We start from the raw sequence: 25,339 nt of genomic DNA on the forward strand, positions 1-25,339 counted from the left end.
CGAGGACGAGAAAGAGAATGTGAGAGAGAAATGAGAGAGGAAGAGAGAGAGTAATATATAGTAGGAGAAGAAAATAATGGAACTGATGAGAGTGAGTGAGAATGAATAAACGCAATTTTGTATGATAGTACAAGAGAGAGAAATAGTAAGAGAGAGACTAAATAAGAGAACATGAGAGAAATAGAACAGCAGAGGAAGAAATAGGGATTAAAAGAAATATTAATAAGAAGAGAGAAAATTATGGAAAACGTGAGAGATGGTATGAGAAAGAATGATAATACCCTACCATAGATTCAAAGGTAAAAAATATAGAGAGAAAGAGGAGAGTGCGAGAGACGAAGAATGAGAGTGAGTGTATGTGTGAGAGATAAGAAAGAAAGGAAAGCGATGGAACTGTGATACTGAAAGAGGTAGATAGAGAAAGTTCGATACATAGAGGAAACAGTAGCAGAGTATGAGAGAGTAAATGAATATAATGTAGAATGATACGTGTAGCTAGTAAAGGAAGAGAGAGAGGAAGGAAAGTGAGAGACATAACATTGTGAGTGAAAGAGAAAGAGTGATAAATAGTAGGAGAAGAAAATAATGCAACTGATGAAAGGGAGTGGGAATGAATAAACGCAATCTTGTATGATAGTACAAGAGAGAGGATTAGTAAGAGAGAGAGCATGAGAGAAATAGAACAGCAGAGGAAGAAATAGGGATGAAAAGAAATATTTATAAGAAGAGAGAAAATTATGGAAAACGTGAGAGAGGGTATGAGAAAGAATGATAATATCCTACCATAGAATCAAAGGTAAAAAATATAGAGAGAAAGAGGAGAGTGCGGGAGAGGAAGAATGAGAGTGAGAGTATGTGTGAGAGAGAAGAAAGAAAGGAAAGCGATGAAACTGTGATACTGAAAGAGAGAGATAGAGAAAGTTTGATACATGGAGGAAACAGTAACAGAGTATGAGAGAGTAAACAAATACAATGGAGTATGTAGAGTGATACGTATACCTAGTAAAGGAAGAGAGAGAGGAAAGTACTGTACCATAATATGAGAGAGATAGAAAGGAGAGAGTATTACTGAGTGAATAACTTGTTCTCTGATGCTACATAATTAACGTTAATTATTTCTACAAGGCAACCTAACCTAACTTTTACCGACATCCATCAACACCACAGGCTTGCCAACTTTCTGCAACAATATTAGTTTTGTTCTGCTATAGCAGCAGCAGATTAAGAATTTCTAATATCCCGCAAATTTTTCTGGCGCAATGGAATATTTTAAGTTGGGAGCTGTGAACTCCAAAAACGTTAATTACCTTGAGGCGGTGATGAGAAGTTTGGAATGATTATGCAGATCAAAGTGAGATGATGGAGAAAAGGATGAGTTCATCATTGATATTCTAACAATGTTTTGATGATTTAGTAGATTCATTAATATGAATTAATAGAACTATGTTGTGATGAGATAAAGTTACTATCAATGATTCCAATAACTATAATAATTATTGCCTATGATATTGATATAGATTGATCAATTTTCAAACTAGAATAGATCAATCTATGATGTTCTAATCAGTGGCGTATCCAGGGGGCAGGATATGGGGATGTATCCCCCTCCCCGAAATGGAACCTGATTTCTTTGTAGCCAGATCAGCCACAAAAATTAGCATCTAATGCCAAATTTTCTTTACATTGTTTAATGTAAGTCGAGAAATATATAAGGGATGAGAGAGAATAGCACTGCAATAGCAATGATAATAATAATGAGCTATTTTCTGTAGACAGTACTGAGTGGTCTAGTGCCTAGGGACTAGATAGCAGGGGATAGAGAAACAACAGATAGTAATTCAAAGTTAGATCACTTCCTACCATCTATTATAATAAAGAATTGAATTTCTAAATAGTGCTTTATTGGATCAAAAATTTGAGCATTCCAACTTGTTATTAGAACAATAATGAGTAGGCCTTCTACTAAATCACTATTTTTTATGAACAATTGAATGACAAATGAAATTCTACTCCATTAAAGGATGTCAATCCCGGGATCCCGGTCCATTTTTGATACCTGACAATCCCGGGATTTTTCAGCGTCAATCCCGGGATTTTCGGGATTGGAAAACCTGAAATTGTGAATAGAATTTTTCCAAAAACAATTCAATATAGAATTCATTTACGGTGATAAATATGAGTTTTGCATAACTAATTTATTGTTCTAATTGATAATACATTTGACTAATGTATTCTACAGACACAGCCTACAGTTGCATATAATATTATACATGATATACTGTACGTACTCTGTACTGAATAAATAGAATTCACATTATCGGTAGGCATTATTCGCAGAATGGTTGTTGATCGGTTGTTATGCCTCCACGTTTGTTTCTCTTCACACAGCACCACAATTACCAGTCTAGACGGCGCAATATTTGCAATAGTGCTGATGTCATTACCTTGAAATGCACTCAGAACTTTGAAAATACTTCAAAAATCAGAAATAAATAAGTACCATCTATTCACTCTCTGTCTAATTATTCCTCTTCTCTTCTCTTTCTCTATCATAAGTAGAATATCTAGCAGAAGTATTTATAGCTAAATATAGTTAGATCTACGAAATTTCATTTAACTTTTGAAAAAAAGTTACTCCCAATCTTGAAAACATTAATTTATAGAAATAGAATGTTAAATTTTAATATTATTGCTAAATATTTTTCCATCTCAATAATATCTATAATGAGCCCTTTTTCATTTCGACACACTGTTACTGAACATGTAATTGAAGAGGAAAAATTGGTTAAAAATGTATGAAAATGATATTTGCAAATCCCGGGATCAGTCCCGGGATCCCGGGATTGATATTGGATAATCCCGAAATACCGGGATTGACATCCCTAACTCCATTCCATTATATTTATGTAATCAAAAACCAATTGGTCTATGAAATTTTCAAGGGAAAATCGAAATAATAAGTGGCCTACTGATCACCAAAAAAACTTGAATGGAATGATTATTTTCAAGTGGAAATTGCGTAAAATCGCACCAAATTGAAGGTATATTCTCAAAATTCCCCGTGGGGGGGGGGGTGCTGGACCACCCTTTGGTGAGGGGTATTGCATCCATACCCCCCACACACCCCGGTGACACCCTCCAAGTTTAAGTGCTTTCTACTACATTGCTATGATCCCTCCCCGAAATTTTTTTTCTGGCTACGCCACTGGTTCTAATGTCAGTCACAATAAGATGAATGCTTTAGTTCGGAAGTTTAGATTTCAAGGACTTTTCGAACTTCGGACTGTAAAGGACAGTGTGGTTACAAGCCTTCAGTCAGTGATATCTTAGGTACGAAGTCGTACATCGGTTTGTCAACTACCTATTTTGACCAGTCATGGGAAACTGAAAGGTGAGATTTAGTCCTTGAGATACTAAATGGGAACTAGGAAAAGGAATTCGTGTTGAAATTGACATTGGTATCACATAGGTTCATCTAAGTTACGTCATAGTTACATCGAGGTACATCATATAGGTTGGTCCGGTGTGTATTCGGGAGGATTGAGAGTGTATTAGTTATGTTTCATAGTGTGTTAGTGGATTTGAGAGTGTGCTAGATATAGTTGTGAGTGTGTTGGATGGAATTGAGAGTGTGTTGGATGGATTTGAGAGTGTGTTAGATAGATAGAAGAATGTGTGAGTGAGGTTAAAAAGGTATTGAAACGGCTTCAGTGTGTGTAAGTGAGAAGGGGAAGAGTTTTAATGAAATTTTAAAGTGTGCTAGTCAAATTTGAAAATTCATTCCAACATCTAGAATATTAGTGTATGAGTGGTTATATTCAATGTGAAAGTAGTATATAATTATAGTATACAGAGTAGGTATAAAGGTGCGTACAGACTTTTGCTCTGCTCCGCAATCGAACGTCACTGAAGCAGATCGATTGATAATCGACCGGGGAGCAAGAGTGGAACGCGAGAAGAGCTAACATCTCCCGTAACGTTCATGATCGGTGCGAGTGCGGAGCGTGCGTGGAGCGATTGCGGAGCGAGTGCGGAGCGTGCGCAGAGCGTGTTGAAGGCAAGTATATCTGTACGCACCTTGAGGTTTTGGTTCATAAGTACATCTAAAGGCACATAGAAAAATCTTCAATATTCTCAACTTATATTATTGTTCGTGGAATACCGGTCTCATTGAAAAAATTGAAAATTAGTCTCAGTTTCTGAGTAATATAGCATTACTGGTGACCTATTGATCTAAGATGGCGGTGACTCCATTCTCAATGACTCGTGACCTCACGGTAACTTTAATTTAGACAGAAACTGATTTAATTTGTAAAGAACTTGTTTAGAGAGTTGGAATATGAACTCTAGCATCATTTATCAACATCATCATTGTGATATGTGATAAGCTAGGCTCGATTTGATGAACTCATAAACATAAACGTGTTATTTTCTTTTGAATAAAAACATGCATGAACGCAACACAAGAGGACCTCACACATGAAATAAAGTAAATTTCACTCGAGGAATGTCAAAAATTGTGTAAGAATTACATACCATAATGCAAAAGAATGCAAACTCTATAGAAAGATATATCTAATGCAAGCTATAGTTCATAGGAAATTAATTAATTCAAGAAATCGACCTGAATGCCTCAATTTTTATCACTGAAGAGCTGAACATTGACCTTAATCAGGAGAAAATATAGATATAACAGAATAAAAATCTAACAATCTCGTTGGAAAGAGCAAGAAGTAAGCCCTGGACTTAATTACTCATGAAGTACTAATAGAGCATTTTCCGGGTCGAAGCATTCTGATTCTGAATCTAAAATTCAAACTATATATCCTACCAATTTTTATTATGATTAAAAAGTTTTGCTACTCAATTTCCATTTCATATACGTACTCAGTAAGGAGTCTATAGAAATACAGATAGAACTAAATTAAAATCCAACAATTTCGTAAGAAAGAGCAAGAAGTAAGCCCTAAACTTAGACTAATTACTCATCAAGTACTAATGGAACATTTTCCAGGTCAGATCATTCTAGTTAAGCTACTCTCTAAAACTAGAAATCAAACTATAAATTTTAGCGATTTCTATTCCGATTGGATAATTCCGCTACTCATCTATTTTACTACTGCTCTAATTGACCTATATCGGACTATGTGTATGTAACCATATCTAAATTTGGGAGAGGAATGGCAAAAGGAATGGTACAATAACACACAAGAGACCCAATGGAATAAATTAGGAGGATGTGAATAATAATTGTGAGAGTATAGCATAGCCTAATAAAGGAATGCAAATGTTATAGCTAACTATATCCAATCATAGGAAATTAATCAACTAGTCAAATCGACGTAAATGTCTCAATTTTGAATTGAACTCTGAAGAGTTGAACATTGACCTCAATTAGGAGTCTATAAAAATATAGATATAACAGAATAAAAATCTAACAATCTCGTTGGAAAGAGCAAGAAGTAAGCCCTGGACTTAATTACTCATGAAGTACTAATAGAGCATTTTCCGGGTCGAAGCATTCTGATTCTGAAACTAAAATTCAAACTATATATCCTACCAATTTTTATTATGATTGAAAAGTTTTGCTACTCAATTTCCATCTCATATACGGACTCAGTAAGGAGCCTATAGAAATACAGATAGAACAAAATTAAAATCCAACAATTTCCTAAGAAAGAGCAAGAAGTAAGCCCTAAACTTAAATACTCATCAAGTACTAATGGAACATTTTCCAGGTCAGATCATTCTGGTTAAGTTACTCTCTTAAACTTAAATTCAAACTATAAACTCTAGCAATTTCTATTTCGATTGGATAATTCCGCTACTCAACTATTTTACTACTGCTCTACTTAATCTATATCGGACTATGTGTATGTAACCATATCTAAATTTGGGAGAGGAATGGCAAAAGGAATGGTACACACAAGAGACCTAATGGAATAAATTAGGAGGATGTGAATAATAATTGTGAGAGTATAGCATAGCCTAATAAAGGAATGCAAAAGTTATAGCAAACTATATCCAATCATAGGAAATTAATCAACTAGTCAAATCGACGTAAATGTCTCAATTTTGAATTGAACTCTGAAGAGTTGAACATTGACCTCAATTAGGAGTCTATAAAAATACAGACAGAACAAAATGAAAATCTGACAATCACGTTAAAAAGAGCAAGAAGTAAGCCCTGGACTTAATTACTCATGAAGTACTAATAGAACATTTTCCGGGTCGAATCATTCTGATTCTGAAACTAAAATTCAAACTATATATCCTACCAATTTTTATTATGATTGGAAAGTTTTGCTACTCAATTCCCATTTCATATACAGACTCAATAAGTAGTTTATAGAAGTACAGATAGAACAAAATTAAAATCCAACAATTTCCTAAGAAAGAGCAAGAAGTAAGCCCTAAACTTAGACTAATTACTCATCAAGTACTGATGGAAAATTTTCCAGGTCAGATCATTCTGGTTAAGTTACTCTCTAAAACTAAAATTCAAACTATAAACTCTAGCAATTTCTATTTCGATTGGATAATTCCGCTACTCAACTATTTCACTACTGCTCTACTTGACCTATATCGGACTATGTGTATGTAACCATATCTAAATTTGGGAGAGGAAGAGCACACGGTAAATTTATTTTTTCTCTCCCTATCATTTTGATGATGTACTTATTGTATCAATCAATTAGAAGCTCTATTCCATTACTATCGTCCCATTTTTGGAGAGACGTTTTTCTAGCCGCACTGCAAATTAATTCCGACATCGTAAAACAGCAATAAATAAGGCGTCACATGTAACGAAGTTTTCCGAATTAAATTTTCTGGCCAAGATTCATGCCCTGAATTTCTGAACTTGCCAACCGTATCCGAAAACATTAAGAAGAGCTTATGTAAATTCTGAAGATAATGGAAAGGACAGAAATAGGGACACTGACTGCCACACTGCCACAGCTCCCGTTCCCTTCAACCAAAAACTTGCTCAAGTTATTGAACCGGCTTGTCTCATTTAGCTGAATATCCACACTGAGATTCATCTCAAACTGTCATCATTTCTGATGCATGGCATCAATGCTTCTCATTTAACTGGTTCTGATAGTCTGGAGTTAACCTCACTATAGAGAGACTAGAAGCTTCTTACTTTTTATGGGGAGAGAATGTTCACAAAAATCCCAAACATACAGAAAATCAATAGATAAATCATTTCGTAGTACCTTTTCTCAAAACTTTTTATATAATGAAACAACTAGTAGTTTCGGGTTTTAAGCCATTTTCAAGTTTTCCCGAAAAATATAAAATCCATCATTAGACAGTAATGAAAATCGAAAAGTTTCACTTTTTCAAACATTACCTAATTAATTGTGTATGATATTGGAAGCTCAAGTATCTGTATAGAGTAAAAACAAGGCCTTCTCGCTCATAAAGAGACCAGATAGTAATTTCCAATCAATGTTGGAAGTTGTCCTCAATTGCTATCGTAGATGATAATATTAAATACTGTATTAGTTTTGTAAAAAGTTAATATTGATATTGTTCTTCAATATAATTATGTAATTTCAAATTGCTATGCATAGGCAATATAGCAGGAACAGCGATTGAATTGCTAGAATATTAGTTTTCGCCACACTGCACAGAAAACAGCTGTTTTCCAGTCCCTACGTAGATCTGAAAGACCTTGTTTGCAGACGACGTCAGAAAAGGGTTTCTTTTCCGGTCTAGGCCAGAAAGTTGTCTCTTTCCAGCCGCTCATGGAAGTAGTTAATAAGTCATCCGCTAGATCGGGCGAGTGTCCACTTTCATCATTAGCTGAAGTCGCCATGATTTCAGTTCCAGTTTCGAATCAAACTAATTCGCTTCGCAACCAGTTTTATTCAATTATTTATTGTTGATTAGTGCATTCCGAATTTTCAAAAATGCTTGAAGATGACTGTGGTATTCCAAGTGAAATTTTAAAAGAATCTGAAATCCTGACTGCAAATCTTCTACCACTAAAATCAAGAGATAGGTACTGTGGAGCGTGATTTGAAGGCTTCACACATGTAGGGTGAATCTTGTACTGAGTCAATGGTGTAGCGGCTATAAATTTTGTAATTGCGTGCGTGGACGCTGAGTGTACACCAGACTGATTGATTCACTACAAGATTCAATACAATTGTCGGAATCGCGGGAGGCCTAAACGCTCGCTCACCCTTGATTCTTCTAATGACAAATTGTATAGTGATGAAATTTTTATAAGTAGTGTAGCGATCGCTAAACACTGAAGACGGATACCTTAAAATTATTACCTGTGAAGAATGAGCATACAAAATCATACAGGTCGAGCAAAAATCCCGATGTAGCTAATTTACGGGACTGCGTCTCTAATAAGTTCTGAAGGATTAAAAAATACGGTATTTGAACCAAATATCGTTCAGAATATACTTCGAGAACAGAGTCTTGTCGGGTTTTAAGCTCTATTGTAGGAATTTATATGATCTATGGCTGCCTCTGCTGTACAATTGATGCATTCGTTCCTAAGTCGAGGTAGGTAACAGATAAAAGCTGATGTATGAGCAGGTAAGGACAAAGAATAAATATCTCGATCTGACCCCACTCGCTACATCCACCTAGACCTGTTCCAATATCCAGCTTAATTCAATTATTCCAACGATCGTATTCGATTGGTTCTTGATGATATAGAACGTATCAGACACAATAATTGACAGGCTTAAGAAATAATCGAACTCAGAAAGCGAATTAACAAAACTGAAATATATTACAATAAAATATGCAATCATACAGTGCAGATTCAGAATTTGATTTACAGGTTGATAATAATTAGCATTAACAGAATAGTTAAAAACTTTCTTGTGCTTGCATGATACCATGCGTGATTCAACAGAATTTTACAATTGATAAAGTTTAACAGTTTGAAAAAAAAAATAGTGAGAAAAAATGAATTATAAAATATTTTAAAATGCTCGGGGTCGTGGTTCAGGCAGCGGAGGATAGTTAATCAACTACAAATTCTTATAAATTAATATGAATAAATTTTAGGCTCTTAATAACTAAAAGCGCTTGTCGGCGTGGCCAATAATTAACGAAGAAAAATTTATGTTTTCTGCACTGAAATATTTTCGAAGCGTAGATTGGGGCCCCTTATGACTTATAACTCACGTGAAATTCTTGGTCGTCGTAGTTTTCTTCTTTAGATCAAAAAATCGTTTGATCGGCGGCAATCCAGGCTTCGGTTTCAGCACGTGGGGAATTTTAATTTAAATATCTCCTTCACCGAATTAATTAAGGGATAATTTACTTTAAGCTTTTAAATTTATCGATTGATGAGAACAGAAATTACGAATAACAAATAATTGGCCTAAAATATCGGCTCACAAATAGAACATTTAAAATCGAACAAGAAATTTTCACAAATAGGTCTTGGTAACTATAAAAAGAGATCTGCACGGTGAGGATTTCAAAAGGGAAGTGCTGCTCTTTTCTCTAAGCTTTTAGGCTAGACCTTGCTTCTCAGAATCTCAATGTAATAATTTGCATAAAAATTTGCCATTGGTAGAACGCTTGTGACGTAAACATGACGTCAGTGGCAAGTAGTAGAATACAATCCTTTAATTACAATAATAATTTAATTTATGTAATTCTTAAAACTGCTTAATCTTATGGACATAGTTCTCTCATACAATGTACACGTGCTAGTGTAACTGATAAGGCAGGGTTGGTGTCTGATAATAGATTAACATGTGTTGCTTTCAAACGATCACCGTCTTGGTGCTATTTCTATGCACTGTGATTGGCTTAGACCTGCCATAGAGATTTAATTACCATGTGGTTCAGTTGAATTAAATCGTTAATGAATTAATATTCTTGTACAATTTTTATTAGGTTTGAGATTATTATAATTAATTTCTGCCATTTTATCAATAATATAATTCATGCTATGACCTATTTAGTTACAATAAGACCTGACATATAATATAATTTCTTAAATAATAAATAATTTCAACAATAATACATACATTTTATTTTTTATTTTGAAATTCTTGATCCTTTATTGATAGTTTTATAATTTTTAGGAATGATATTTTACCTTGCATGAAAACCGGCATGACATTTGACAATGCTTTGAATCAGTCAGCTGCGTTCGAACTGTTTTAAAAACATCTGATCGATAGTAAACAAAGTGTAACCTCAAAATCAGTGAGCGATTCATAAATAATTTGTGCTTTATTCGCAAAATAATTACAATTTATTGAATAATTTTCCTAGAAAATATTCAGTACAGAACGGTACTCTTATCTAATATACAGTTATTGATAAGTAAGCTTTATCGCTCGGTCGCTAACTATTCCTTTAGCAAATTCCTTCATTTTAAAAGGTAATCACAATTTTTCTCTCTTTTCATGAGATCTATTTGAAAGATTCATCACACAAAAGCCCCCAGGATATTTTAAATAGGTAATTGGGAGACGAGTCGAAACAATGACTATTTGAAAAATCCGATATTGTGATGGAATACACTATTTCATCTCCTTACTTCTACGAAAACTCAACACTTAACACTAAAAACAATATATCGTGCACTTTTGGCTACAAGAAAATAAATAATTGATTGTTCCTTCCATTGGATACAATCGAAATACAATAATTAATGAGGTCTCTTTGGATCCTTCATTAAAACAACTCCACAACTTCCATTCACGGGTGGCTTATGAGCAGACCCATAACTATAACAAATATACAAGATTTCACATATTACTCTTAAGATTTGAATAGTATTTGCAACAAATATAGACTTTCATCATTTTTTCATAGTTATTACAGGTTTCGACTCTTGGTTTGGCTTTTACATAAATTGGGTGAGAGTGTGATTTTACTTCGGTGACTTGACAATCGTCTACCGTTTGACTCGAGCAATTTCTTATTTGCGCTTAGTACGTTGCGTACAAACAGGGTTACACTTGAAATGGCTTTCTTGATTTTTATCAATGTTGGTTACAAATATTAAGTCCTTAAGATTATATTTATCAATTTGAATTTCAATTCATGATCTTTTGATGCAACAGTAATAAATTTCACATTTAAAGGTAAGAATTTCATTTTCTTTGGAGTTTTTTAGAGATACATTCATATAACACAGAACATGCGCATTTCGTGCAAATTAACATAAATATATATTTTTGGTTGCGTTTTTTACTTATAATTCCACATTAAATAATATGTTACATTAATTGAATAACGATATTGCTTGGATTCTATTAACATTGACTCTAGGATTTCGTACACATTGGTTGGTGGGACGAAGAAAATTATCGAACAGGCTTTGGTTCTGAATAGATTTCTTGATCGATTCTGTATTTCGAGGTTATATTTACGCATTTTTTCAAATAAACTTTGTTTATTTTCTTTCTTCCTATTCACTACTAACTTCATCTGATTTCTAATTTATAATTATTTTCTGTGGATAATACAATTTTTGTTTTTGTTTTCCAGTTGTGCGGATTGTACTAGGCGATTTTTCTTGTGATGACTGTGACATGAGGCGGATGGCTTGATCAGGTTGGTAAATTCTTAAAATTGTTTCGTAGTTTTATTTTCTTCTGTTATTAAAGTTGATAATAATTTCTTCATTTGATGTGGATTGTTGATATTTCCTTCTTAGCTGGGATGCGGCGAAGTTTAGGTTATGTTGATTAGGCTGCAGTAGAAAAATGCTAGTCTGCAAAGATGTGATTCAATGGGTAGGCCGGGACTATGAAGAAGTTTGATAGTTGATGTATTCCACGAATGTAGTTTCCAGTTAATTGAAAAATTATTTTCTCCTCAAGCCCCCATCTAAATTTGATTTCTCTATTGTTCCAAGTTTCCATTCCAATTTGCAACTATCCGTTTTATTAAACTTGGCTTAAAACGAATGTGCCTGCGAAGTAGGTAGATCTCTTCAGCCAATGTTGTCCTTCTTTGTTGACTGGTGACATGTAGTTTGTTCTTCTTAAACCTGACATGCCGGTGGTGTCTGTGGGTCTTTTCAAATAATCCTTTTCTTTTTTGCATGCCGGTGTACAGTTTGTTTGATTTCAACCGGACATGACTGCGGTGATTGTAGGTCCTTCTTGAGACTATTTTTCTTTTCCGTGGAGCTGCTATTTTACTTGTGGGTTGTTTTGATTTAGAGGTTTTTATTTTCAGTTGTGATTTCAATTTGTTGTGGGTTTCTGTTTCATTTCTATTGTTTAGGTGACTATCTTCATGAATGCTGGGTTTATATGTTGAAGGCGCTATCCTCGGTGGATGGACGGTGATGTGGGCGGTCGGCGGTCCGGGCTGCTCTTCTACTCGGCGGGCAACGTCCTTGGACTCCTGGTGTCCAGCGCTATAGTATACTGAGCAACTAATAATCCTCGTAGTCGATTATCCACCTCTTCAATGCCTATCACTGTTGGGCGCCAAAATCATGTGGAGCGTGATTTGAAGGCTTCACACATGTAGGGGAATCTTGTACTGAGTCAATGGTGTAGCGGCTATAAATTTTGTAATTGCGTGCGTGGACGCTGAGTGTACACCAGACTGATTGATTCACTACAAGATTCAATACAATTGTCGGAATCGCGGGAGGCCTAAACGCTCGCTCACCCTTGATTCTTCTAATGACAATTGTATAGTGATGAAATTTTTATAAGTAGTGTAGCGATCGCTAAACACTGAAGACGGATACCTTAAAATTATACCTGTGAAGAATGAGCATACAAAATCATACAGGTCGAGCAAAAATCCCGATGTAGCTAATTTACGGGACTGCGTCTCTAATAAGTTCTGAAGGATTAAAAAATACGGTATTTGAACCAAATATCGTTCAGAATATACTTCGAGAACAGAGTCTTGTCGGTTTTAAGCTCTATTGTAGGAATTTATATGATCTATGGCTGCCTCTGCTGTACAATTGATGCATTCGTTCCTAAGTCGAGGTAGGTAACAGATAAAAGCTGATGTATGAGCAGGTAAGGACAAAGAATAAATATCTCGATCTGACCCCACTCGCTACATCCACCTAGACCTGTTCCAATATCCAGCTTAATTCAATTATTCCAACGATCGTATTCGATTGGTTCTTGATGATATAGAACGTATCAGACACAATAATTGACAGGCTTAAGAAATAATCGAACTCAGAAAGCGAATTAACAAAACTGAAATATATTACAATAAAATATGCAATCATACAGTGCAGATTCAGAATTTGATTTACAGGTTGGTAATAATTTAGCATTAACAGAATAGTTAAAAACTTTCTTGTGCTTGCATGATACCATGCGTGATTCAACAGAATTTTACAATTGATAAAGTTTAACAGTTTTGAAAAAAAAATAGTGAGAAAAAATGAATTATAAAATATTTTAAAATTGCTCGGGGTCGTGGTTCAGGCAGCGGAGGATAGTTAATCAACTACAAATTCTTATAAATTAAATATGAATAAATTTTAGGCTCTTAATAACTAAAAGCGCTTGTCGGCGTGGCCAATAATTTAACGAAGAAAAATTTATGTTTTTCTGCACTGAAATATTTTCGAAGCGTAGATTGGGGCCCCTTATGACTTATAACTCACGTGAAATTCCTTGGTCGTCGTAGTTTTCTTCTTTAGATCAAAAAATCGTTTGATCGGCGGCAATCCAGGCTTCGGTTTCAGCACGTGGGGAATTTAATTTAAATATCTCCTTCACCGAATTAATTAAGGGATAATTTACTTTAAGCTTTTAAATTTATCGATTGATGAGAACAGAAATTTACGAATAACAAATAAATTGGCCTAAAATATCGGCTCACAAATAGAACATTTAAAATCGAACAAGAAATTTTCACAAATAGGTCTTTGGTAACTATAAAAAGAGATCTGCACGGTGAGGATTTCAAAAGGGAAGTGCTGCTCTTTTCTCTAAGCTTTTAGGCTAGACCTTGCTTCTCAGAATCTCAATGTAATATTTGCATAAAAATTTGCCATTGGTAGAACGCTTGTGACGTAAACATGACGTCAGTGGCAAGTAGTAGAATACAATTCCTTTAATTACAATAATAATTTAATTTATGTAATTCTTAAAACTGCTTAATCTTATGGACATAGTTTCTCTCATACAATGTACACGTGCTAGTGTAACTGATAAGGCAGGGTTGTGTCTGATAATAGATTAACATGTGTTGCTTTCAAACGATCACCGTCTTGGTGCTATTTCTATGCACTGTGATTGGCTTAGACCTGCCATAGAGATTTAATTACCATGTGGTTCAGTTGAATTAAATCGTTAATGAATTAATATTCTTGTACAATTTTTATTAGGTTTGAGATTATTATAATTAATTTCTGCCATTTTATCAATACTATAATTCATGCTATGACCTATTTAGTTACAATAAGACCTGACATATAATATAATTTCTTAAATAATAAATAATTTCAACAATAATACATACATTTTATTTTTTATTTTGAAATTCTTGATCCTTTATTGATAGTTTTATAATTTTTAGGAATGATATTTTACCTTGCATGAAAACCGGCATGACATTTGACAATGCTTTGAATCAGTCAGCTGCGTTCGAACTGTTTTAAAAACATCTGATCGATAGTAAACAAAGTGTAACCTCAAAATCAGTGAGCGATTCATAAATAATTTGTGCTTTATTCGCAAAATAATTACAATTTATTGAATAATTTTCCTAGAAAATATTCAGTACAGAACGGTACTCTTATCTAATATACAGTTATTGATAAGTAAGCTTTATCGCTCGGTCGCTAACTATTCCTTTAGCAAATTCCTTCATTTTAAAAGGTAATCACAATTTTTCTCTCTTTTCATGAGATCTATTTGAAAGATTCATCACAGTACGATAGCTTAACGAGTATTCTTTATTTTGTATTCTTTATATATTTTGTCAGCAATACCTGTAGTGTGGCGAAAAATATCGTTCGCACCACGAGCAAAAATGTTTTTCCAGCTCTCAATCTTTTCTAGTCCTCGGCCTATGGCCTCGGACTTGAAAACCGATTTCGAGCTGGAAAAATCTCATTTTCTGCTCTAGGTGCGAAATATACTATTTTGTAATAATATTAATATTGTTCTCCAATATGATTATGTAATTTCAAATTGCTATGCGGAGACAATATAGCAGGAACAGCAATTGATTCGTTAGAATATTTTTGAAGAATTCAGTAGTTGGGGACTCGTTACAGTCCTAGCAGGCCTAAAAAATACTATGATAAATCCAATCCTAATTCACAAATAGTTGAATCATGATTCACATATTGTTGTAAAAATTAAATGAAAACCCAGTTTCATTGAGGTGAAAATTTGATTCAAACAGTTGATGAGAAATAGATGGATTGTAAACTACAACATTCAGTAAATAATTATTATAATATTGTGTATTACCTTTTCAGAAAATTTTGGTCTTGTTTTCTAGCTTGCTCGGAGGAATGTGAAGTGTTTATGAATATCTTGATGTTCGAATTCAATTGTGGTTGCGTGCCTGCGTGACTTCAAGTTACGGTATCATAATCTTGATACATGTTAATGATTTTGATATAATCAACATTAATAGCAGTTGATTATGAGTTGGTAGATTCCCAACCATTTGTTGATCTATGGATCCAACTGATTATCAAATTTTGCATAATCAACATATTTTACACCTACTACATTTAAAATACTAACCTGGAGGCGATACAGACACTGATGCTGGGCTGCACAAACCGGGATAAATTTTGATCCTAAATCAGGTGAGCATAATTATTATCCAGCAAAGGACTGATCTAGGATTTTGTAGTTAATCACGGATTGTGCCACTCATCAACAAATCATTTTTCCAAGTTCCCTTGACATGACTTGTTATTGATTATTCTTTACACTTCAATCTGAATAAGACACCAATGTCCTCCACATTATTGAACAAGGAACTGCTCTAAAATAGGTCCCAAGGATTGTCATCGAGCAAGAAAACCATTGTTTTTTATTGGAACACGATATAACTCATTTGAGAGTACTGTTTCTGATTACCTACAATGCATAAACGGAGAATGTACTGCAAATAATCTTCGATGTTTCTCACTGAAGGTCTTCAATATTGTAATAGCCTTCCGTAGCAGATCACATGGGACAAATGATTCCCATCATAGAATGTTTCCCAAACATATAATTTTAAAAAAATGATGGCTTCAATTATTTTAATATTAATAGTTTTTATAATCTCCCCTACTAATAAATAATTGATTCTAGATAATACCGCAGGTCACCATAATTATTACCATTCAAAACTAGGAGAATAAAAATGAGAAGTCTCTGAAAGAATATGCATACAGCTTCAACTGAACAAACAGAGCAAGATCCACTTCAAACTATCATTATTCCTTGAAGATATCACCAACGCTTCCCATTTAAACAATGCTGACAGATTTAAGTGAATCTGACTATGGGATATTTCTGGTAGAGCACCAATTATGCTGGGCACACAGATCCAAGTAAGAAGCGACCTTTCCTTGACGGTTGAAGAAGGTAGAGTTCCTTCTTTATCCCTTGAAATAATAGGGTATGTTTGTTTCCTCCAGAAAACTGAGAGGAAACTCATGTGTTCACAGACTTGAATTTGTTGAGAGAGTGCTCCTATGATACGTAAAGGTGACTACAGATATACGCGCCGCGAACATGAGCAATTCACTTTTAATCAGCTGATGCCAAGCTTTTTATATCTGTATCTTACCGTCTCTGTAAAGATACAGATATAGTCAGCTGATTAAAAGTGAATTGCTCATGTTCGCGGCGTGTATATCTGTACACACCTTATGAAATCCTATCCTATAAATTTCTGTTTATATGTTTTTATGTTTATGTAATAATATCTGTATGTGACCGGATCTCGAAAACGGCAATAACGATTCTCACGAAATTTGGTAAGTTTATAATATTATAGTTTATGATCACGAAATCAAAGTAAGTTTATGATAAAGACTCGATTGCACTAGATCTCAACCCTGGGATAACTCGCTGAAGGACATTAAAAGGATAAATACGTCTTTGGAAAAACAGCTGGAAATTTTGTCGTCTGTAAATACCGTAACGGAAGAGAGTGAACGAGTGCATGTGTGGGATCAACCAGCTGATTTCACGAGAAGAAAAATTCAGGAGGAGAAACTTATTTTCGTTTATTTTTTTCAAAAAGCATGTTTACTTCAGAAAGTCCAAAATAGTAACTAGATGCTGTTAGTGTAGAATAGTACATAGTATATTAACAAATATTGTAGCAAACATAGTATATCACTCTAAATCTTATTATTATTACTCTAAATCAAATTCATAGTATATCTATTTGTAATTTATGATGTGTTTGTTTTCTGAAGTGTGAATAAATTGTTATTTTGATGAGCGATAGTAGCTTAACCTAGATTTTGTTTTGGACTGTAGTATAAATTTGAAAAGGGACAGTTTTGAGCATAAGCCTGTTGTGCCTCCTCATATAACTGTAGAAATAATTGTACGACTGAGAAAATGAATGAATAAATATAAACTAAAGATTCAATCTTTCGTTACAAATTTTCTATGCTTTTACACTCCAGAGCGAAGCTCGGTCCCCCGATATTATATCTTGAGATACAAATTATCAGAATATTTTCATCAATTTGAATTTTATCTTCTTCTTCTTCTTTCCAGGATTAGGCGTATACATCTGTTCCGGCTTCAAAAGATATAACTCGCAGATTTACCATATTCTTTTAAATTTTATCATCCATCAAAATTAATTCATCAATGGTTGAGTTAAAAGCCACTGATCAATTCCATCGGTTTTTTTACGTTCAGTAAAAAACGTGATCACAGATGAAACACAGAATGGAAAGTCGACTAGTATCTTGACGCCATAATCCGCCATCTTGAAAGAAAGTGTAGCATTGTAATACAGCAGTAATTTTAATTTCTAACAAGATGATGCAGTCATGTGTCGTGGTCTTGGTGCACTCAAATCTTGGTTAGATTGATACCTTCCATTTTGTGTGTATTCTGTGGCTGAACGGTTGCTCATGAGTCATGACTGACAGATGTTTCCCCTGTTGATCATATTTTGTAAACAAAAACTAGAACTTAACCTATTTCATTGTAATCAATTAAAATGGAAAACCATCAGGTGATTGGAGTAGTTTTAAATGCTTTGTAAAATATTTTAAATGTTATTGAATTTATGTAATCATGCATTTCTCTGCTCCCAAATACATTATAATGGAGTCCATTATTTGTAAACAACCTTGTATTCAGCCATGTCTGTTTACGTTCAGCTACTCTATTTACATTCTTTTCCATTGGTGGAAAAGTACGAACCGGATATGACGTATTTTTTTTTTCTTATCAGTTAGACCAAAGACCTTGAAGAGGTATAAACGCACAATACCTATCAATGCCTTCCCAATGCTAGCTCTCACTTGAAATTAAAGGTTCCATTGAGGTATTTCAGCGCGAGATATTATATAATATATATTTTTTTGTAATATTATATATCACAAAAATCTTCAAGATCTTTAGTATGTAATAATCTTCCAGGCTCTCCCCTTAATGGCCGATTTCAATTCCAAATAATCTAGCGCTGCATGTGAGTCTATGCATCGATCAAGGACAAAACAGTACTTCGTTCAGAGCCACGTTCACTCACCGATCTCATCGTTCACTCACCGATCAGTGGCTTTGAACTTAACCATTGATTTTAATAGACCGATTATTTATCATACGGTAGCGATTAACTGAGTTTTTGCACGATCAATAATCAAGTCGGTATGATATTATTGAACATATAGATAAATAAATAATGATTCATTATAGTACTGTCAATATATTATTATACTGAGTTTTTTCTAATGTTCTGCTTCTACAGGTCTAAAATCTCTAAATTATTATCATAAATCCAGAACAAGTTAGTACTGTACTACTGAACCACATCCACTATGGTATTAATTTCCCAACTACTGAATTATTAGAACCATATCAATGTGAGTCTACTTATATCTGTTAATTTTTGTATTTCTCACCTCAATGTATTTGTAAGTTTATTTGCAGATCTGTTTCGATAATAGGTATTCCTCGAATGTTCATTTCCAGGATTATGCATTATTCTATTAGTTTTGAGTTCATCAATCATCCATGAAGAATAACTCAGACATCCTGTGAAAAGTGGATAGACATCCTGCTCATAGATTCTCTATAGTTCTGATGTGAAATTATAGGAAAACTGTAATAATTACACAGGATGAACCCTGTTATAAATACTAACATGCATAGGAATTTGGATAAAAATTCCAACACTCACATAATAGAGAATCATAATTTTATTCAATTACGATGAAATTAATCACACTTACAACTTATAACTGATTTATAAAATCCAAAACACTAACCAAAGGTGAGAGGAAAAATGTTTCATACATGAAATCTATTCAATATCAACACTAATATTCTGAATACATTCAAAAATATATTAGAAATATATTCAGCTAGAAAGAATCGAAATCAACTTCGAGCTGAACATTCATACTAAGCATCCAGCTCTAAACATCGATAATAAAACGTGATTGTACAATCTCAGTTTTTGATGAAAAATCGTTATCTTACATCAATTTAAAACACTTACTAAACAATTATTTTAAACAGCAACTATCAAAAATATCAGGTAAAGAGTTCACAACTGGTTAAAAGTGAATTAGAACAAGAATTTAGAACAATGAAACTTCAATTTCTAGCTAGAACTCTCCCATAAATACATTTCTTAAACTGTTATTCCAGGCATACGAGTACACTTACAAATGTACTATAGTGTTAACCCAACAATCATACATTCAAAAAGCTCATACACTCAGCAAATTACTCTCTCAAGACCAATAAATTATATAATTTTTACAAAAATAATCATCAATCCAAAATCTCCAAATGGATTTCAGAATTCAGATCGTAAACCGTTCACTTTGATGATAGCTTTTCTCAGTTAAATGTCTTTATAAGTTGCATGGAATGTCAATAATATATAATGCTATGTCAAACGTGAGGATTACACATATAACCATTTATCCAATAAAATAAAAAACATTTATTCTAATAGAAATACATTCAACATTATTCAAGAATACATTTTCATTCGAAGAAATCTTCTAAAGGAAACGGCTAGAATTTAAATCTATTCTTCAACTGACATTAACTAGCAGTGAAATCTTTCATACACTCCATTTTTGTAACACAAATTGTTCTAGTTTATACACAAAAATAATATACAATACAAATACATTATTATCACACTAGAAGATAATGGTTCTCATCGGAATTTTCAAAGACATTTCCGTGAAAAATCATATGAAGAGACAGATCTCTTGAAACATGTAGGTCTAGGCATCTTATGATTACAGCAATACCATTTAGAGGTTACAATGAGTATTGGAGAGCTAGATATTTGACAACATTAAACATTATCGATAAGTCTCTTCAAATTTTTCGATTCGCATGTTCGTTGTGATTGAATATGGGTCATTCAAATTTAAATTATTTCAAGAGATTTTTGAAACTGTGTTATTTGCGTCAGCTATAGTGAGTTACTGATTTTTCCTCCTTCTTCTAACATTGCAGATCTTCTAATTATTTATTCATACCTCCAGTATCTTCTGTTTATTTTCCTGTTACAGGACTGAATTAGAAACAAATATGACGTTGACATATATGATTTCAGATTAACTAGTTCAAAAGCTAAAAAATATAAAGATTTATAAATTAATACAGCCTATATATGTTAAAATATCTGTTGCATATTCATACTTTTTCACTGTTAAAATTAAACTTGAATTTAAAAAAAACACTTTTGGAGTGAAATGCACTTACTTTTGTAGTGACGATCGTTTCGACCTGTTGTTGGTTTTCGACCTGTTGTTGGTTTTCGACATGTTGTTGGTTTTCGACCTGTTGTTGGTTTTCGACCTGTTGTTGGTTTTCGACATGTTGTTGGTTTTCGACCTGTTGTTGGTTTTCGACCTGTTGTTGGTTTTCGACATGTTGTTGGTTTTCGACCTGTTGTTGGTTTTCGACCTGTTGTTGGTTTTCGACATGTTGTTGGTTTTCGACCTGTTGTTGGTCATCATCAGACTGTCACAGTCTGATGATGACCAACAACAGGTCGAAACGATCGTCACTACAAAAGTAAGTGCATTTTCACTCCAAAAGTTTTTTTTTTAATTCAAGGTTAGTTTAGTTTAGTTTAATTTTCGTCATGTAACACTACATAATCAAGCAAAGCTTAGTAGTATATGACACGTCAAAACGTATTGAGTACAATACTCAAAAAAAAGTAATCATAAATAGAGAAAAAAAGAAGAAAATCAGAATATACAAAGTAGTTGAAAATATATATGTCAGCAAAAAATACCTACACGCGCCAACAGTTGAAGCTCTCCTCTACACTTTACGGAGATGCATCGATCAATTTAGCTTTTATTGCATTCTTAAACCTTTTTGGGCACTCAATACATTTTATTTCAATAGGAAGAGAGTTATAAGCTCTTAATCCGCTATAACGTGGCCCGTTCTCTAAGCTTGCGGTTCTGTGTTGCGGGTACTGAAGATGAACTATCTGCCTAAATCTGGTTAAAATATCGTTTACTTCCAGAAGTTGAGAATGAAGAATGAACGACAAACATGCCTTCATTAAGATTCAATAAAAGTGGGTGATATTAACATAGTACTCGAATTAAATGACAAGATGTTTACAAATGAAACCAACTTACATGAGTGACTAAGAATGATTTTAAGAGTGTCATTTCTCATTTAGAGTGTGTTTTCTTCTGAAACCATATTGTAATCCTTTCCAATCTAGCATTTCATATTCTTGTAAGGTAGTGTCTTGATCTTTAAAGTACACATCTTTGAATTATTGATTACTCTGGCTACCAATATCATTCATCAATCTATAGATGGAAATTAAATTTGGATTTTCATTTTATAATAATTATCATTCATTCATCAATCGCCAGAAAGTCAGTTTCCATTGAATAATAATAATATCGAGTGACCTGGCTGGCTCAGGTCTGATGTCAGAGTTTTCAGGTCGCGACTGATCAATTTCAGGGCCTCTGACATGACTTCACGACTGCTTTTTAGGCAGCCCGGACCGACAGTCTAAAAGTTTCCATTAAAAGTTTCACTACTGTTATAATATCCACATAATGTGTGATCACACATTGTTAGTGAGTCAACATTGAAGACAATGTCCAAAATACTCGCAATACAAGTGTTCAAACTTGTCTATGAACACAATTTCTTTCCAACTTCAAGCTTCAAAGAGTGAATGAGATAATTTTTGACCATTATGAAATGACCGTGATATCTACACTCAAATGTCTGCTTCCAACAACTGAATAGTATCATTGTAAAATTAGAAATACAGTTCACAATTTATATCTCAGAATAATCTCTCACCAAGTTCAAGCTACTGTACATACAAACAAAATTTATAAGCTTGATGAAACAGTCTACAAATCTCAGATTCATCAAGAGTATGAAGCTGCTTACAGACTTGAATGCCACTAACACGCGCAATTCACTTTTCATCAGCTGATTATATCTGTGATTGTATGGAAACAGTAAGGTACACAATGATATAATAAGTCACTTTTTGCTATTAAAAAGAACGACTAGCAGTCAAAATTTGTTTACAATAAATGAATTAATCACTGACTGTGACAACGAGATCTTTCGGCAGGTCCGCCATCTTCCTGGCTTGTTCGGCAGGTCCCAGACAACCGGGAAGATGGCGGACCTGCCAAAAGAGCTCGTTGTCACAGTCAATGATTAATTCATTTATTGTAAGAAAAATTCTGACTGCTAGTCGTTCTTTTTAATAGCAAAAAGTGATTTTATAATAAGCAGTTAGTTGAAGATATATAATATACAACATTGAAGATATATAATAAGCATAGCATCAGCTGATGAAAAGTGATGCACAAGTCTGTACGCACCCAAAGTCGAAACAAAATAATGTACTGTTCTGAAACGTTCGCTCACTTAGTTCAAGCTTATAACAGTATCCATTAACTTGATAACACAGAGATTTATTAAACAATCTACAAAATTCAGATTCATCAAGTATTAGACTTCAAAAAATAAGAAACATACTATTCGAAACCAAATTACATTAAGTAGTATTAGCTATAACGTTTTTATAAACAGAGACTACAAACTCCACACTTACGAAGTATTAGTCTTTACGTACCCACAAACACAGTCTATAAACCCCAGATTGATCACTTGTTAGCCTCCACAAACTAAGACACATAGTCTACAAATCTACGTTTACCAAATGTTAGTAATTACGAATTTAGTCTTGAAAACCAACCTCAAGTGTCACACTCCTGGAACTACATCCTTGAAAATATCTACACACTGTCTCTCTGAGTTCATGTCACCACGAGCAGAACAGCAGTCATCATGATGTTGAGAGCTCTTGATCCTTGAGAAGATCTACACACAGAGAGTTCATGTCACCACGAGCAGAACAGCAGTCATGAAGATGTTGAGAACGCTCCCAAGAACTCGTGATCCATGGAAATATCTACACATTGTCTCTCCGAGTTCACGTGACCATAATCAGAACAGCAGTCATCAGGATGTTGAGGACAATCCTGTGTAACTCTCGAAGATCTTCACATTGTCTCACTGAATTTATTGACGCTGAGTCATTAAGATGTTGAGAGCTCTCGATCCTCGCGAAGATCTACTACACATTGTCTGACTCCGTTCACGTGACCACAACCAGCACAGCGGTCATGAAGATCGTGAGGACTCCAGCCTCAGGCGCCATGGACCGATCCCGGTTGTAAACCGACTCGCTGTTGGTGTACTCAGGGTCCAACCCGCGGACTTCCTCAGGACAAGGCAGCGCCTCAGGCGGAATGTCCAGGAGGGTCTTGTAGACCCCATCCGGCTCTGAGTCATAGGTGGGGGCCCGATGCCCCCCAGTGCCCGATGTGAGGGGAGCTACCCCGTTGCTGAACTCCTCCTCCCAGAGGCAGGTGACGTCTTCGAGCACGTGTTTCAATTGGTCGTTGGGGGTCTCGTTCATCAGGGTGCGCACCCAAGACAGTCTGCAGTCGCAGATGAAGGGGTTGCCTGTAACACAGATACAAAAAACAATTTATTAGTTCTCTCGAAATGTAAGATACACACACTCTCATCACGAAGACAATGATGTATCAGTGATGGAAAATAATGTTGAATAATACGAATGTGATGAATGCATGTCTCATGACATGATGTTAGATTAAATATGTGATTTAAATATCAAAATTATGTTGGAAATGATGGTGTTTATAAGATATTAAATTATTGAAAACTTCAACCTTCTGTAGTTAACTAGATGCCAAAGATACAATCAGTAAAGTACTATCTAATGCAAATTCAAGATTCTGAAACTAAAAATCCATTCACAAGTAATGTTTTATTTTAATTGGTCGGTTGAATGAATGAAACCATGGAATAGCTCCATTCATATTGGAGTGTGCATGTGTGTGTGCCTCGGATGTTCTTTTCCTGTTCCATTTGCTGTTTATTTAAACTGGAAGAATTTCGTTTCATTCTCCGTGCCAGAGAAAACTACATCATTATCCATACCAGAGAAACCTACGGATTAAAATTTATGAACCACACCATAAACTGATCGAAGCCAACAATTCTTTCTATTGGGAAGGTTATTCTGGTGAATATCCTGACTCATAATATGAGATCAGTCCGATGATGATAATGATGTTTGAATATTATTCATAATTCACTAATGTATTGAGTCTTGATCACAGAATCAGAATTTTAGCATGGAGAATGGAACAAAATTGTTCCACTTCAAAAAATAATCAACAAATGAAAGAGGAAACGAACATCAGAAGCACGCACACACACACACATGCACACACCAATATGGATGAAGCCATTCCATGGTTTCATTCATTCATTCGACCAATTAAAATAAATCATTACTTGTGAATGAATTTGCAGCTTCAGAAGCTTGCATTTGTGTTATCTAATACAACACTTTTTGTATCCTCATTTTTGTCTTTCAAACTTAACTATCTACATAGAAGTTTTTCTATTATTGTATCTTATTTATCTACATATTTTTTTCTATGTTATTTCTCTGCATTTTTCTAATATTGTATATTATTTACATATATTTTTTGCTGGTGTCTGTTTTTCTATGTTTATTTTTATGTAGAATTGGTGTTGTACCGTTGGAAGTTGAATAAATAAATAAAACATTGATATTATGTCTTTAGCATCTAGCTCAACTACAG

At 34.2% G+C, this 25,339-nt stretch overlaps 1 protein-coding gene across 1 annotated transcript in view; it reads right to left on the minus strand.

Moving 5' to 3' along the window:
* Positions 1-21,642: 21,642 nt before the first annotated feature.
* Positions 21,643-25,339, minus strand: part of LOC111047255 (connectin) — a 200,387-nt gene continuing 196,690 nt past the window's right edge. Inside the window, exon 4 of the mRNA XM_039437575.1 lies at positions 21,643-24,164. Coding sequence (XP_039293509.1) covers positions 23,794-24,164 — 371 coding nt within the window. The 3' untranslated portion in view covers positions 21,643-23,793. The remainder of the gene's footprint in view (positions 24,165-25,339) is intronic.

This window comes from Nilaparvata lugens, chromosome 11 (genome assembly GCF_014356525.2).
Source record: "Nilaparvata lugens isolate BPH chromosome 11, ASM1435652v1, whole genome shotgun sequence".
NCBI classification, from domain to species: domain Eukaryota; kingdom Metazoa; phylum Arthropoda; class Insecta; order Hemiptera; family Delphacidae; genus Nilaparvata; species Nilaparvata lugens.